Source organism: Eupeodes corollae, chromosome 1 (assembly GCF_945859685.1).
Source record: "Eupeodes corollae chromosome 1, idEupCoro1.1, whole genome shotgun sequence".
In the NCBI taxonomy this organism is placed as follows: domain Eukaryota; kingdom Metazoa; phylum Arthropoda; class Insecta; order Diptera; family Syrphidae; genus Eupeodes; species Eupeodes corollae.
The window spans coordinates 21325456-21341087 of NC_079147.1; the positions used below are offsets into that span (position 1 = coordinate 21325456).

The following is a 15632-nucleotide window of genomic DNA, read 5'->3' on the forward strand; positions in this document are numbered from 1 at the left end:
TACCAAGTCATTTATTTTTATGGGTTCCTTTTCAGATTTCCATTTAGTTCTCTGTTGCATCCTTGAAAGATACTCGCTTGACCAAATCTTCCAGAAATCTTCCGTCACTTTGTTGACTAGTTTCCAACGGCTAAGGTTACTAAGGGGTGTGTCGTCATAATCTGATCTAGGTGGGCACACCAATGGTCGACCAATTAAAAAGTGTGCTGGTGTCAGTACATTCAAATCGGTTGGATCATTACTAAGAGGACACAATGGTCTTGAATTCAAACAAGCTTCGATCTGATATAGGGTGGTGGTTATTTCTTCAAATGTAAGTGTTGTGTTACCCAGGATTCGCCTTAAGTGATATTTTACCGATTTTACACCTGCTTCCCATAATCCACCCATGTGTGGTGCTGCTGGTGGATTAAAGTGCCAATGAATTCCGTCTTCAGCTAACTTCTTTGCCATGTATTCGGATGATTGCTTTATTGCATCTTGAAGTTCTTTCTCTAGAATTTTATTAGCTCCAATGAAATTCGAACCACAATCGCTATAGATGTGTTTGCAGTTTCCACGTCTTGCTGCAAACCTTTTGTACGCAGCTATAAAAGATTGACTTGTGAGATCACTAACTGCTTCAAGATGGAGCGCCTTAGTTGTACAGCATATAAATACCGCTATATAACCTTTGTATGTCTTCATTCCTCGGCCCTTAGATATTCTAATTTGAATGGGTCCAGCATAGTCGATCCCAGTGTGACTAAACGGTGGGGATGGAACATCTCTAAATTCGGGAAGATTTCCCATGATTTGTTGCGTGTTTGAGGCTTTGTATCGGCAACAAGTTACACATTTGTTTAGTATTTGCCTTACTCTGTTTTTAGCACTAAGTATCCAATATTTTCTTCGGATAAAGGCAAGTGTTTGAGAGTTTCCTCCATGCAGACATTGCATATGTGCATCTTCTATGATTAGTTTCGTGAAATGACCGTTGTGAGGAAGGATAATTGGATGTCGTTCTTCATATGGGAGACTTGAGTTCTGCAACCTTCCCCCAACTCGGAGGAGTCCAGTATCGTCAATTATAGGGTTCAACATAAGTAACTTGCTTTTCATGGCTATAGGTTCGTTTTTCGTTAGTTTTTTTTATTTCTTCTTTAAATTCTGTGTATTGGATTTGTCGCAATACTAGGTAAAGTGTTTCTTTCAACTCTTTGACTGTAATATATTCTTTAAATGTCTGTAATTCTTTAGACCTACAGCTCTTTATAAATCTTCTGCAGTGTGACAGTACTCGTAGACATTGGTTGATTGATGAAAATTGTGTTATTATTGCATTCTCTTGGTAAGAAGAGACATTTGCCAATAACAGGTTTACCGGGTCTTCCTTTTCTTCTGCTGGCTTCTCTAATTTCTTGAGTTGCCATAAGTTTTTATCTAATGTTAACCATGAAGGTCCATACCACCAAAGTTTGTGATTGATTAACTCTGAGGCATTTATACTTCGTGATGCACAATCTGCTGGGTTATCTCCTGTTTTGACATAGTTCCAGTTACTTTGATTAGTTATTCTCTGGATTTTTTGAATTCGATTTCTTTCAAATGCATCGAGTTTACTATTTGACCCTTGTATTCTGCCTAATGTTATCATTGAATCGGTCCAGTAAAACATGTCTAAATTTTCTATTTCAAGAGTTTTACTCACGTGAACCATCAACTTACTAAGGAGCTCCGCTCCACACAGCTCTAGACGAGGTATCGTAAGTTTTGATTTGATGGGTGCTACTTTCGATTTTCCAGTAAGAAGACAGATATTTGTATCACCACTTCGTGTTGTTATTTTTGAATATACTACGGCACCATATGCTTGTTCTGACGCATCACAAAACCCATGTAATTCTATGGAGGTAACTTGGATTGAGTAATTTATGTATCTTGGTATTTTGATTTGTTCTAGAGCGGAAGCTTCACTTTGGTATTTGATCCATTCTGTTGCAATTGTTTCAGGGACTTCGTCATCCCAGGATACTTTGGACTTCCATAGTTTTTGAATAATTAACTTTGCCCGTAGGGTGACTGGAGTTATCCAACCCAGAGGGTCAAATATTTGAGCTGCTTTTGATAAAATAATTCTTTTTGTTAATTTAGTGGAATCATTTTTAATGCTAACCTTGAAATGGAATGTGTCTGTTGCTGGATTCCAATTAATACCAAGATTTTTTATAGTGGTCTTTTCTTCATTTTCTACTAGCTCAATTATTCCTAGCTCTCTTTGCTCTAATGGGATGCATCTCAAAAGTTCCTGGTTATTACTCGTCCATTTTCTGAGGTTAAATCCACCTGCTTGCATTAATTCAACTAGTTCTTTCTGAATTGCTCTAGCTTCGTCAATAGTGTGTGCTCCCGTCATAACATCGTCCATATAGAAGTCTTCGTGAACAATCTTAGATGCCTTTGGAAATCTTATCGCTTCATCATCTGCCAATTGACGTATTGTTTTAATGGCAAGGTATGGGGCTGACGACGTCCCATATGTAACTGTTGTTAGTGCATATTCTTTAATCGTTTCATCGGGTGAGAATCTCCATAATATCCTCTGATAATTCATGTCTCTCTCATCAATTTTTATTTGTCGATACATCTTTTCTATGTCTGCTGTAAAGACGTATTTATACTTCCGCCAACGTAGAAGTATGGTTGCTAAATCAGCCTGTAACCTAGGTCCAACTAGCATGTTGTCATTCAGACTTTCTCCATTGTCTGTTTTGGATGAGGCATCAAAGACTACACGGAGCTTTGTAGTAGTGCTGTCTGCTTTTATTACTGCTTGATGTGGCATATAATACACTTCATCATCAGGATTTGTAATCTGCTCAATCGGTTTCATATGTCCAAGGGTTAAATACTCTCTCATAAATTTTCTGTATTCTTCCCCAACTTTATTATTCTTTTTAAACTTTTTTTCCATTTGTAAAAGTCTAGCCATTGCTCTCTTTTTCGAATCACCTAAAGTTTGTTTATTTGGTTTGAATGGAATTCTTACTGTGTATGTTCCATCGTGATTTCGTCTATGGTTTTCTTTGAATTGTTTTTCGCAGTCATCATTTTCATTCGTTGTTTCTTCTTGGTATGGAGTTTCTTCTATTTCCCAGAAGCGTTTAAGTTGGTTGCTTAGATCAAAGAGTTCAGTTGTAGATATCATTGTTATGATTTGTATGGGATCCTTTGATACTGGTATCTTCCCTGATATGATCCAGCCTAGTTCTGTATTTTGTGCCAATGTACCGTTTTCTGATTTTTTGATTCCATCGCAAATTATCGAGGGATATACATCGGCACCTATGATGACGTCAATTGGTCCAGGCTGGTTGAAGGTTTGATCAGCCAGCAAGTAATTTTTCCACATTGAGAACTTGAAGTAAGAATTGGGAAGTTTATTTGTTAACTTAGGGAGAACATACGCATCAATATTGATTTTGAATGTTGATGAAAATCGAGGTTGGACTTGGATATGAACCTTTCCAAGTGATGTTCCTGCTGATGATGCTCCAAGACCGGATACTTTAACGTAAGCCTTAGATTTCGGGACCGATAACATCTGGGCTGCCTCCTCAGTTATAAATGATGCCTGTGCTCCAGTGTCAATGAGTGCACGCAATATTTCAAATTTACCATTGTATGTGGTTACCTTTATCATTGCAGTGGCTAAAAGAATTTCTTTATTATATTCTGCCAATGCTGTTTGGATGGTTGTATTTCTTGGATTCTTAGAAAGGGCATCATTGTGTAATAAAGTGTGATGATGGCCTTTGCATATGCTGCAGGTTCTGCGACTCTGACAGCTTTCATTCATCGTATGGCTAAGACAATTGCGGCATAGGTTTTGGCGTTTGACGGCTTCTAATTTCTGGTTTGGGTGTAATGCAAGAAATTCATTGCATTTATAAATGCTATGTGCAGTTTTTCTACAATAGCGACATCGGGTTTCAACTTTTGTTACGAAGTTTCGAACAATTTGCCTTGGATGGTTTTTATGTTCTCGTTTCTTGTCACCCAGTGATTCTAACGATTCGAAACGATTCGTTAGAAAGTCATATACTTGTTGTAAAGATGGAACATCCTTCGTGTTTGGTAACGACTGCTCATACAGCCGTAGAGATTCAATATCTAATCTTTGTGTTATATGATATATTATTATTGGTTCCCAGGAAGAGGTGTCAAATCCAAGATTTGACATACCGTATAAGCACTCTTTTGTTGTATCATGCAACTTTTTTAGTTGGGTACTGGATTCTGAATCAACCTTTGGTTGATTTAATAAGGTATGGAGATATGAATTTACTAATCTTCGTTTGTTGGCATATCTCTCGTTTAATAAATCCCATGACACCTTATAGTTGTTGTTACTAACCTCTAAATGTCTTAATAGTTTGGAGGCCTCACCTTTAAGATTATTCTTGAGATACTGCATTTTTTCAACATCTGATAATCTGTTGTTGCAGTGTATCACTTGATTAAAAATATCATGGAATTCAATCCATGTGTTTGATCTGCCATCAAACATTGGTATCTGAACTCTTGGGAGTTTAACCTCATGGTGTGAGGTGGAAGCAGATTCTGGTTTTTTCTTCTCTCTGAGTGACACCATTACTTCCGAATACCTCTTTTTCAACCCTTCAATTTGGGTCAAAAAATTAGCTTTATCGGTTTCGTCATTAAATACCTCGAAAAGCAATATTTCCTCATATATTGAGTCTATTTTTTTCCATTCCTCCATAAGATTCGCGGTCTGGAATTCGATTGCCGAATTACTCATATCTGTGTGGAGGAATGTTTCTGATATTTGCCTTTCGAACGACCCCATTCGTATTTGTGCTCGTTTCATATTACTTGACTGTGTGTCGTTATGGCCCAGATTTATTTTTTCTGTGTTTTGGGTTCGGATTTCTTCATTTTTTTGTGGTCAAGTTCATTGTTTACAGTTTCAACTTTTTTGTCATCGTTGCTGGATTTCCCCAATGCAACTGCATATGCAATTAACTTATCGTTAATTGTTTCCATGACGCGTTGCACCTGTTCATAATATTTTTTTGTAAAGTATTCATGATTATGTGTATTTAATTTTAAAATTTCGTCATGATTATGTGTGAATTGCTGCCATAGGTGGTTGACCTCTGATTCTCTTTTTTTAACGTACTCTGTTGTTCGTCTTGCTATCGGTTCCTTTCTTATTGACTCTAGCAATTTTGCTAAATTGTTGCCAATTTCCTCTTGTTGATTCATCAGTGTATCCATAGTTCAAGTTTGGGGTGTTTTTTACGAAGATTCTGGTGCCTTCTGGTTACGAATATACTGGTGTCTTCTGGGTACGAAGATTCTGGTGTCTTCTGGGTACGAAGATTCTGGTGTCTTCTGGAAACGAAGATTCTGGTGTCTTCTTTACGAAAATTCTGGTGTCTTCTGGATACGAAGATTCTGATGTCTTCTGGATACGAAGATTCTGATGTCTTCTGGATACGAAGATTCTGATGTCTTCTGGTTACGAAGATTCTGATGTTTTCTGGTTACGAAGATTCTGATGTCTTCTGGATACGAAGATTCTGATGTCTTCTGGTTACGAAGATTCTGATGTCTTCTGGTTACGAAGATTCTGATGTCTTCTGGTTACGAAGATTCTGATGTCTTCTGGTTACGAAGATTCTGATGTCTTCTGGTTACGAAGATTCTGATGTCTTCTGGATACGAAGATTCTGATGTCTTCTGGTTACGAAGATTCTGATGTCTTCTGGTTACGAAGATTCTGATGTCTTCTGGATCCGGCTCGAAGGACCAATGCATAGCTCATATAAGAACTCGTGGACTGTAGATTTCTAAGTAACTTTATTTCTCATTAATCATAGTATTTATATAATCTTAAATCTAAGTAATTCAAGATAACCCTTGAATTACACACCTGTTCGCTTCTTATTTGCTTATTTAGCGGAACTTGCAAATGTAGTTGCTTGCAAGTTCCGCATTACATTTATTCTTTTGTATTCTTTATTTATTATGATTTATGTTTGTCTAAACAAATAGTAAATGACAACTCAAAAAACTATATTAACTTCACATGTATTTATAATGAAAAAATGTTGAAAGAATATAAGAAAAAGCATGATATGATAGCATAATTACTTAGAATTTGGTTGATGGGGACTGCAACTGGCAACTGCACCACGAAGAAATGTCTTCTCTGGAATTTGGTTTGGGTGATGTGATTGCACTATTGCATCATTAAGTTATACATAATATTGAACTATTGCTCTCTTTCTCTCAGTACACTTTTCACTATTCTTTTCTTGAAGAAGCGTTGTTGTTTTACGCAACGGTGTGTGTGTGAGTGCAACGAGGGAGAGCCAGTAAATGTATCGACGACGCACGCGACGGAGAGTTCCAGAGCCAGGCGACCAAAAAAGTTCAGCTTGTCTACTGGACAACCAAACAAATTTGTTCGGACCAAAGAAAATACAAGTAACTTCAACTAACGTTGTACGTTTACTCAGTGACTTTATTCGAACTAATGCTTGATGTTACAAATTTGCTTCGCCTTTTATTCTCTGAGCTGGGTCGTTTACTGTTACAATGTTAATTTACAGTGATGTGCGAAAAAAATATACTTCGTTAAATACAGTGCTGTGCAAAAAATGATTATACAATTTATACATTATTTCAAAAGGTGGATGTTACAAAATTATTTATGTTATTAAAAAAAAAATGTTAGGATGTACGAGTAGGATGAATATTATAGATGTTGATGTAAGTTGTATTTGTTCACTATTTTTTCTTCTTTCATTGAAAGATTATATTTATATTTATGTTTTTAAAGTGATAGGATCTAGGTTTGTTTGTTTTGAATATTGCCAGTTTGGTGTTAATGTTCCCCCTCTTCAACATCCAAGGGGGGAATCGACCTGGTTTTGCGTTGAGTATTTTAAGTTGAATATCAAGCTCCTTAGAAATTTTGTATACCCCGTAGATAGTATGTTCACATTTGGGCTGTGTCTAACGTTTCATTGTTAGTGTAAGGTCTTTTTGTATTGGTGATCCATATGACGTGAGAAATTTTGGAATTATTTTGCGCTTAGGAAATCTATGCGTTCTTCCAGGGCCAGGAATCCAGTTTCGGCAAGAAGATTAGAAATAGGTGTTGTGCGGAATGCACATAGGGCTATTCTATAAGCGCGGTGTGAAATGGAGTTTTAAGTTTGCTCAGTCGCTTTTTGAGCAGTTAATCAATTTTTAACAAAATGATGGCACAGATTACATTAAGGATTAAATTGGTGTGAACTCTGCTTTTTCTGCTACAAAAATATTTTATTATTTTTAAGCGGGAAATGAGAGCTATCTTAAGTTGCTCTATGTGTGAACCCCATCGATATGTTATATTTATGGTGAGGCCAAGAAGTTAAAATGTACTAACGCTATCTGGAGTGAAGGTACCAAGGTCTAACGATTAGTCTTTGCAGCTAGTTTTTCGGCAAATATGCAGTTGTTTACTTTTTTCCGTTGAGATTTTTGCAGCAGAAATTTTAGCCCAATCGCTTATTTTATCTAGAGCTCTAACTAGCGCTTCCTCGGTCAGATTAGTGTTTGTTATTTTGGCAATAATGATGAGGTCGTCAGTATAGATTTCATGGTCTAAGATTTTTTCGGTGTTAATAATAGTACTGACTGTGTTGAATGCAATTAGAAAAAGTGTAACCGATAGCGGAGATCCCTGTGGGATTACATTATCCAAAGGCCATATTGTTGAGTATTCATTATTGACTTTGGTTCGGAATTTGCATTTGGTTAAGAAATGCTGGATGAAATTAATAATTTTGGGACCTAATTGTCATTCTTTTAGTCGGGGTAGAATAGTGTGTGCTGTGCTCCGATCCTTCCAAACGCTCTTTCAAGGTCTAATGAGATGATTGAACCGTGACTCCGAGTTGATGGTATGTTGCAAAGGGTGAAGTCTACGTGTAGAAGAGCGTCCATTGTCCCCTTTTTTGGTCTAAACGCTACTTGGGCTTTTTTAATAAGATTGTTCTGTTCTATGAACCATATAAGTCTTTTTGATATCATTTTTCCGAGAACTTTACTGAGGATTGGTAGTAGAGATATAAGACGGTAGCTTTCAAGTTTGCTGTTATTTTTGTTTGGCTTCAGGATTGGTACTATTGTTGCCGTTTTCCATTGTTGCGGATGTATGCCATTCTAAAAAATGTTGTATAGATTGCATAAACGTATTTTGACAGCTTTCGAAATATGAGAAATCATTGGGTATGATAGATCATAGGATAGATGGTGATTGGCATTTCAATTGTCTTAGGGTAGTCGGGTAGTCTTGAATAGACAATCCTATTTTCCGTTTTTTTTGTAGGAATAGGGGATGGTAGTTTGAATCTTCAGAGTAATTCGACCAAGATTGACCAAAGAGATCGTACAGGATTTTTGAGTCTGAAATAGGCCCTGTGTTTGTTTCTATGGCTTTAATGGCATTGGCACTGTAGGGGCATGAGATGTTTCTTATATTGTTCCAGATTTTTTGAGTTGGTGTGAGAGGGTTAATGTGCATTGTTAGCTTTTCAAAAGCATTGTTTTTGGCGTTTTAAATGATTAGATGCTCCAGAATCCAGAAAAAAATTCATACTTTGTTGATCATCTAATGGACTTTCTTTTGCCATTAATACAAAACCTGATGCGATGTTTTGTTTTCACATAGAAGTACTTTTGCACTGCCATCACGTCTTACGGCAGCTAGTTGACCTCATGATCGAGCGATCTAGTTTTACAAATCCTAAATTTAAATTGTATTCTTGCCTAACAAAATTTAAAAAAGAATGAGACAAATATTCTATAATTACGCATTTGGCGGCTCGTTCTGCTTTCAGATAATTTTCACAATTTTCTTCCGGTGTGTCATTGTCGATGACTTAAATAATATCAAGTTCATTTAATAAAGCGAGTACTCTTATTATCCAAGTTCTATACTTTTCACCATCAAAAACTTGTATGTTTCTTTTTTTCCATTATATTATTTTTGAAAAACGTTTTTAATATTTGGATTAATTTTCTTTTCTAAACGTTAGTATCCTTCCAATTTCAAACGGTGAGTGAACAAAAAACCGTCTAGACAACTGTAATATAACTGGACGAAAAAAAAAACCACAAGCGACAGGAAAGGAAGAAAAACACTTTGATATGAAAACAGCATGAAGAAGAGAACAAACAAAACTTTGTTTCCATGTCTGGATATTTGTTTGAGAAGGACAGATGCTATTTTTATGAGAATGAGAAAAAAATGTTTCATTATTTCTTTATTTTAAATTCGAATTGAGAAAGGTATAGCGTTATAGTTACAAAGTTTTATCTTTGTATTTAAAAAAAAAAATAATATGTATTGTTTACTTCGTCACAATCTGCTTAACACTAAAATACAATTTCCTTACTCACTAATATTTATTGAAAACTTAACCTATGAGAACATTTACAAAATTATGTTCTCAGACATAATTTGATACTATAATGCATTGCAGTATATTAATGCATAATCAACACACGCGCCGAAATACTGTAAGAGTATCGTTTGTGCTGATTTTGCTTAAATTTGAATTTCTCACGTTCTTACTGCGTGATAACTTTATACTGGTCCCATAACCTATTGGATAAAGATAATAAAAACACAATTTATATTTTATGTAGGATTCTCTTCCCACAGTTCATTAAATATTACAAATAAAACAACTTGATTGTTTTAAACTGTTTAATTGGCCCAATTAAATTGACGAAAAGGAATTACTTTATGAATTCTTGATATTGATTAATTGTTTAGTTACAAAAAAAATAAATATTTCCTCTGAGTTAACAAAACGGACCGCGCACACTACTTATCACTAGGGTTGATTCTTTTTGACTGACTCTTTTGCTTTTCGCGTTTTCTTTCGTCCTGTCTGTATTGTCTCGTACCAGTGTTGTCGTTTTATGTAGTTCGTCCGTTTTGTCTAGTGCTGCAGTTTTGGGATCCTACATAATTATAATTTTGTGTTAATAACTGTGTTTTTTGATATATGGTAATTTGATAATTGATGTATTAAATTTTGACATTTCTTTTGGTGACAGTATGTCTTTCCTTAAAACTCCTAGTTCGCTCAATAGTAGATTGTCTTTGACCTTTCTAACTTGTTCTCTAAGTAGTTGCACTGATCAGAATTTGAGTTATTTTGTCGATAATAATTTTTTTTTAAATCTACTAGAATGAAAATATATCATAACAAATGTATGATCAAAGAAAATACTCACAAGAATAAAATATAATGGTTTTACAAAATATAAGTCATTTGGCATCTGAAGAAAATGCATCAATTGGAATTTGTTGATTAGGATAATGAGCAATTACCCATGTCTTAAGACAGCATCTAGATACATTCAAAAATCCTTGGTAATTGCCGACTGATAAAGCTCTATCTATTCCTACGTATCTCTTCAAATCTTCTAGTGTATCCGGTCTAATAATTAATAAATTCTGAGGTTTCAATTTTATTGTTGGTGGCGTTGTTTCTTCAGGTTAAGGGGTAGTTCTAATTCGGTGGATTTTAACTGACTGTTTTGTACTGCTCCTGTGAGTTTCAATGTAGAGTCCTTGATATCTTTGGTCGATGAATTTATATTATCTATGGTGTTCAACACCATCTTCTGGATAACTTCCACATTTTGGACTGATGTTTGCATGGATTGCAAACTAAAGTCTAAAGCTTTTTGTTTACCAGATAATAAAGCTGTTAATTGATCTATAGTCTCATCCATTAGAGCCATGGTCTGGAAATTGACAGAATTTTTGGAGCCTTCAAGATAGCCCTGTAAATAAATATCACCAATTTGAAAATTCTTATCATTGTAATAACCACAAGCATTTTGAATGACAACAGAATAAATGTCAGCAGATAACTGTTTCCCATAAGCCTTATACAATGCCGGAAATTTTTCTGTTGGGTATCTAACTTTCCAAAAATGAATCAGGTCATCTTGTTTTAAGTTCTCATCATATTGTATATATTTTTTAGGACATTAGACTTTTGGTTGTTGTTAAGATGATCCTGGATATACCGAGGGAAGAGCCTTTATCGGAGATTTAGTATCAGCTCCAAAACGAGATTTACCAGCTAGCGAGATGATGAAGTTATCCTCCATTTAAGACCCTAATTTAGTCAGATTCTGCATAGAGGTGAGTGCATGACCAGATTTGTTGTAGTCTACTTCGTCCTTATAGTTCTTAGACATGCCACTTAGTTTACGATATCAGAATTTTGAGAAATCAAGTCTATCGAGGACTTAGAAGGGGTCTTTGAATCTTCCTTGTTGGTTTCAGAGGGTGTAGATGAAGTTTCTTGAACCACAGACATGCTAATTATGATTATTAAAAGAAAAATTAAAAGTATCAAACTTAAACACCACAATATCATAGAATTGTAGTTATGGTGTAAGAACAGTCTATCTATCTGATGAGAGAGATGCGATGTTTATGAAATAAATAGAGATTTATCGCCTAAAGGATGAGGATTTGGATTGATAATTGATATATATTATTATCTTGAATTATTTGAATATTGTCCTGAACTGTTATGGCTTCTGGAATTATTATGGTTGTATTGACCAGATCGATTAAACTGACCATTATGATTGGTGTTGTGGTACCTATTAATATTATTAGAGCTAGGATTCTTATACTGTCTGTTTTGGTAGTTTTGTCTGCCTAGTTGTCTATTTCTGTCTGAAATATAGGAGTTTGTTGTTTTTAAGTTACCCTTATCTTGACCAATAAATTTACTTTTTATATCTCTAATTTCTGACAAGTCATGCAATGATGTAATTGTTAAGGTTACTGATAAGAAGAACCCCAAAAAAGTGAACCACCTTCGCCAAAGGGGACTGTCGGTTATGTACGATTGTAGATACTCTAGTCAAGTGGTATATGTAAATTAATTTAACGAACAGGTAAATTGAGCTTTTGAAAAGTTTAATTTCAACCGGTTACTTCGATTTCTGATTAAGAACTCAATTCAACTTAATTGAAAAGAATTGCAAACTGTGAAAACAGTGAATTAGCGTAGATGCAAATAGTGCCGGAAATGTAGGATATATAGGATTGAAAACTGCAGGGGTCTCTAATTCATAAGAGTGATATTTAGATTCTAAAAATGTAGTTCGTTTGCTAAAGGAAGCTATTACATAACGAAGTTTGTTTTAACTTTAGCACTGCCCCGTAGCGGCTTTACATTAAAGCTAAGAATTTATTTTGTTCCTTTGAGAACCAGCACTTCTTGTCTAACATAACACTATACAACTCACAGTTCTATTTCACACATGCGATCAAATATTCTTAGCAAAGTCTCAAAAATATCCATTATGTCGGTCAATTGGATCCTATAAATTAAAACTATTTGGAACTTTCACATTTATATTTATTGTTTCAACGTTCACTGGTCTGCAAGGAGTACCGTTCATAAAGAAACTCTTAAATTCTTTGAAACAGGAAGCAACCTCTGTTTGAATTTTACCTGAATATCTATATGAGTTTTCTCAAAATGGTTGGATTTACTGAATTACAGTGTTGGACAGCCTTAATGTTGCTTACTTCCAAAATATCAGCAGTCATATGTATAGCTAATCCCTGCTTTAAAATTTCACGCCCTATCAAAACATCATGCCCCACACACTTATCCGGTAAAACATTAGCTAACATTTTAATAGTATTCCTGACACTTGTTCCATCAATTCCAGTAATGCTCACAAAGCTTTCAAAATGTTTGCCTCTAAATTTACAACTGATTGATTCTTTTACACTCAGAACCTTAATTATAATGAAATAAAATTTGATTACCAAAATGCGTTAGTGTAATTGGAGGGAAATCAATTTGACAAACATCAACTCTGCTTACATCTGAAGAAACTACAGAACTGCTTCCACTTCTATTAGCATCAGGTGACGTGATGCAAAATATCCAGGTTCTCCAAACAAATAATATTTTTTGTTGACATCGCAGCTGCAACCTTCCTGGACGATGATTCCGCAGGCCACATACGAAACACTTTTTGTTTGTCGAAGAAACTTTAAATCGCTTAGCATACAACTCTTATGACAGATGGAATAGCTCGACCTTCAGAAATGACAATCCTTCTAATTTCCGGTGAAAACAAGGCGTTGAACACAGGATACGAACTGAGATAATTGTGCCAGAACTGTGGCGACAACAATTTGTTCTGCCCTGGAACATGTCCTTGAACTGGTTCCATTTCATTCCAGAAAATGAAACAGTAGTAAACCTTAACCATGCAAGTTTCTGATATTGAAATCCAAGCTCTGGCATTCGCATTCTGTTTGTCAGGATCATATTCAGGCAACTGTACACTGTTGCTTATCGTTGGCGTCTTCATTGCCTGCAACAGCGCCATAAAATGTTTGTTCTGCTGCTCTGTTAATGGCTTCCGTCCTTCTGTATCCATATTCAGTTGAGGTGTGATAAATCCCACCTCTGATGTATACTGGTATATTTATAAGGGAATGGAGTTATTGCAGAGCAAATACTTTCTTTTCTCTCATTTAACACTTTTCACAAAATTTTTCGATTTTTGTCTTTTATTGTTATCATGGCTCGGATGACCATAATGAATATATCGATTAAATTAAAATACGGTACGACTTTTAATGTGGGAAAATATTGTTTAAAAATCACACATTTCTTCGATATAAATATACGTCCGTCACTGCCAGAAGCCGATCAGAAACTAACTCATACATGTGGAGTTCTCTTCCCACAGTTCATTAAATATTACAAATAAAACACCTTGATTATTTAAAACTTTTTAATTGGCTCAATTAAATTGACAAAAAAGAAACACTTTATGAATTTTTGATATTGATTAATTGTTTAATAACAAAATAATAAATATTTCTGCTGAGTTAACAAAACTGACCGCGCACACGACTTATCACTAGGGTTGATTCTTTTTGACTGACTCTTTTGCTTTTCCCGTTCTCTTTCTTCCTGTCTGTTTTGTCTCGTACCAGTGTTGTCGTTTTATGTATTTCGTCCGTTTTGTCCAGTGCTGCAGTTTTGGGATCCTACATACATTACATTAAACAATTCATTCATAAAGACTCGGATGGCCAGTGTTGCCATACGTAACAGCTGGGTTATCCATAGATTTTTCACGAGATGACGATGATCATTAAGAATAGAATTGTTGTAGTCGCTGCTGACGACGAAAATTGAAATTTTGGATCATTGCTCTTGTTGATTTGATCAAACAACTACTTGTCTTTAAGAATGATTAGAAAACTTAATAAAAATAAAACTTATGGTTAATTGTATGACTCAAATTAACATAAGGTGTTTTTACATAATATCACTATGATCATCAAATTTCAGTATTTCATCTGTAATAAGAATATTGCTAGGTTGTGTTGATGCAATAAATTGCTTCATATACCAAATTATAATACCACACAAATTGTCTTTAACAAATTGTGAGATTTAAGAAAACCACAGAAGACTCGCGCACAAGCAATGATTTTGTCTCCTTTCTGTTATTATTGCAAAAATAAATCATTTTGGCTAATTATGTAATTTTCTCCTTCAATCCCTTGAAACTTCAATGTTTTTAAATAGATCACAGAAATAATTGGTGGACTACATTACAAGGCTCCTCACAGAAATTATTTTAGAGGCGATAGGATCTTAAAGAACCTGCTGAGTTCTGCTGGAAATACCAAAATATAATACCGCACAAATTGTCTTTGAACAAATTGTAAGATTCTAGAATAATATTATATACCCACGGTTTAAAAAACATAGGTTTTTATGTCAGTAAATCAACTTAAATTAAATCACTTTGTAGATTTAAGTCACAGAAATTCAATTTGAGGCTGTAGACTCTAAAAGAACTTACACAGCTAAAGTTATATATTAATTGCTTCAGATACACAAATATAATACCACACAAATTGTCTCTTAACAAATTGTGAGATTCTGGATAACAACTCAAAAAAAAGTTGTTAATTTTTGTCTGTGTCAATGAATTAAACATAAAATTGAATCACTTTGACTGCTTCTGTTATTTTCTTCTTGCATCCTTTGATATTTTATTGGTTCTATCACCTCCTCTTCTGCTGACAATTTAGCAATTAAGATCAAAATTAAACTTTCAAATCAGCAACCTCATCAACTTCCTCTGACGACTCAGCCCTAGCTCTCGGTATCCTACCTAGAACCCATTCAATTTTCTTTAAGGTCTTTCGGTAGCCCGATGCCTCCGTAATCTCTAAAATGTTTGACTTAACCGCACTAGCATCCTCCTCAAAAGAATATGGATAGTGAGGACTATCCGCAGAAATTGAACCCATTCGTTCAAACAAATAGAATTAGAAATAATTTTAAACACACTTTAGATAGATACAATGGTCACACATTAACTTTAATTTAACCCTCTGAAAGAAAAGAAGAACAAAAAACTGATAGGGTCACACTAAACTTAACCCCACTGTTTAAAAAAAAAATATTTTGAGAAAATAGAAAAAATAACTGGTATGGTCACACTATAATTTAACTTCACTGTTTTAAAATATT

The 15632-nt window shown here is 34.9% G+C and overlaps 1 protein-coding gene across 1 annotated transcript; it reads right to left on the reverse strand.

The window, feature by feature from the left end:
• Nucleotides 1-1063: 1063 nt before the first annotated feature.
• Nucleotides 1064-4870, reverse strand: LOC129950192 (uncharacterized). Its single transcript, XM_056062076.1, has one exon. The coding sequence runs from the start codon at nucleotides 4868-4870 to the stop codon at nucleotides 1064-1066; it is 3807 nt and encodes a 1268-aa protein (XP_055918051.1).
• Between the last annotated feature and the right edge of the window lie 10762 nt (nucleotides 4871-15632).

Bases quoted from the DNA above. Each gene is read 5' to 3' on its own strand.
- LOC129950192 (XM_056062076.1), bottom strand. From the start codon at position 4,870: ATGAAACGAGCACAAATACGAATGGGGTCGTTCGAAAGGCAAATATCA.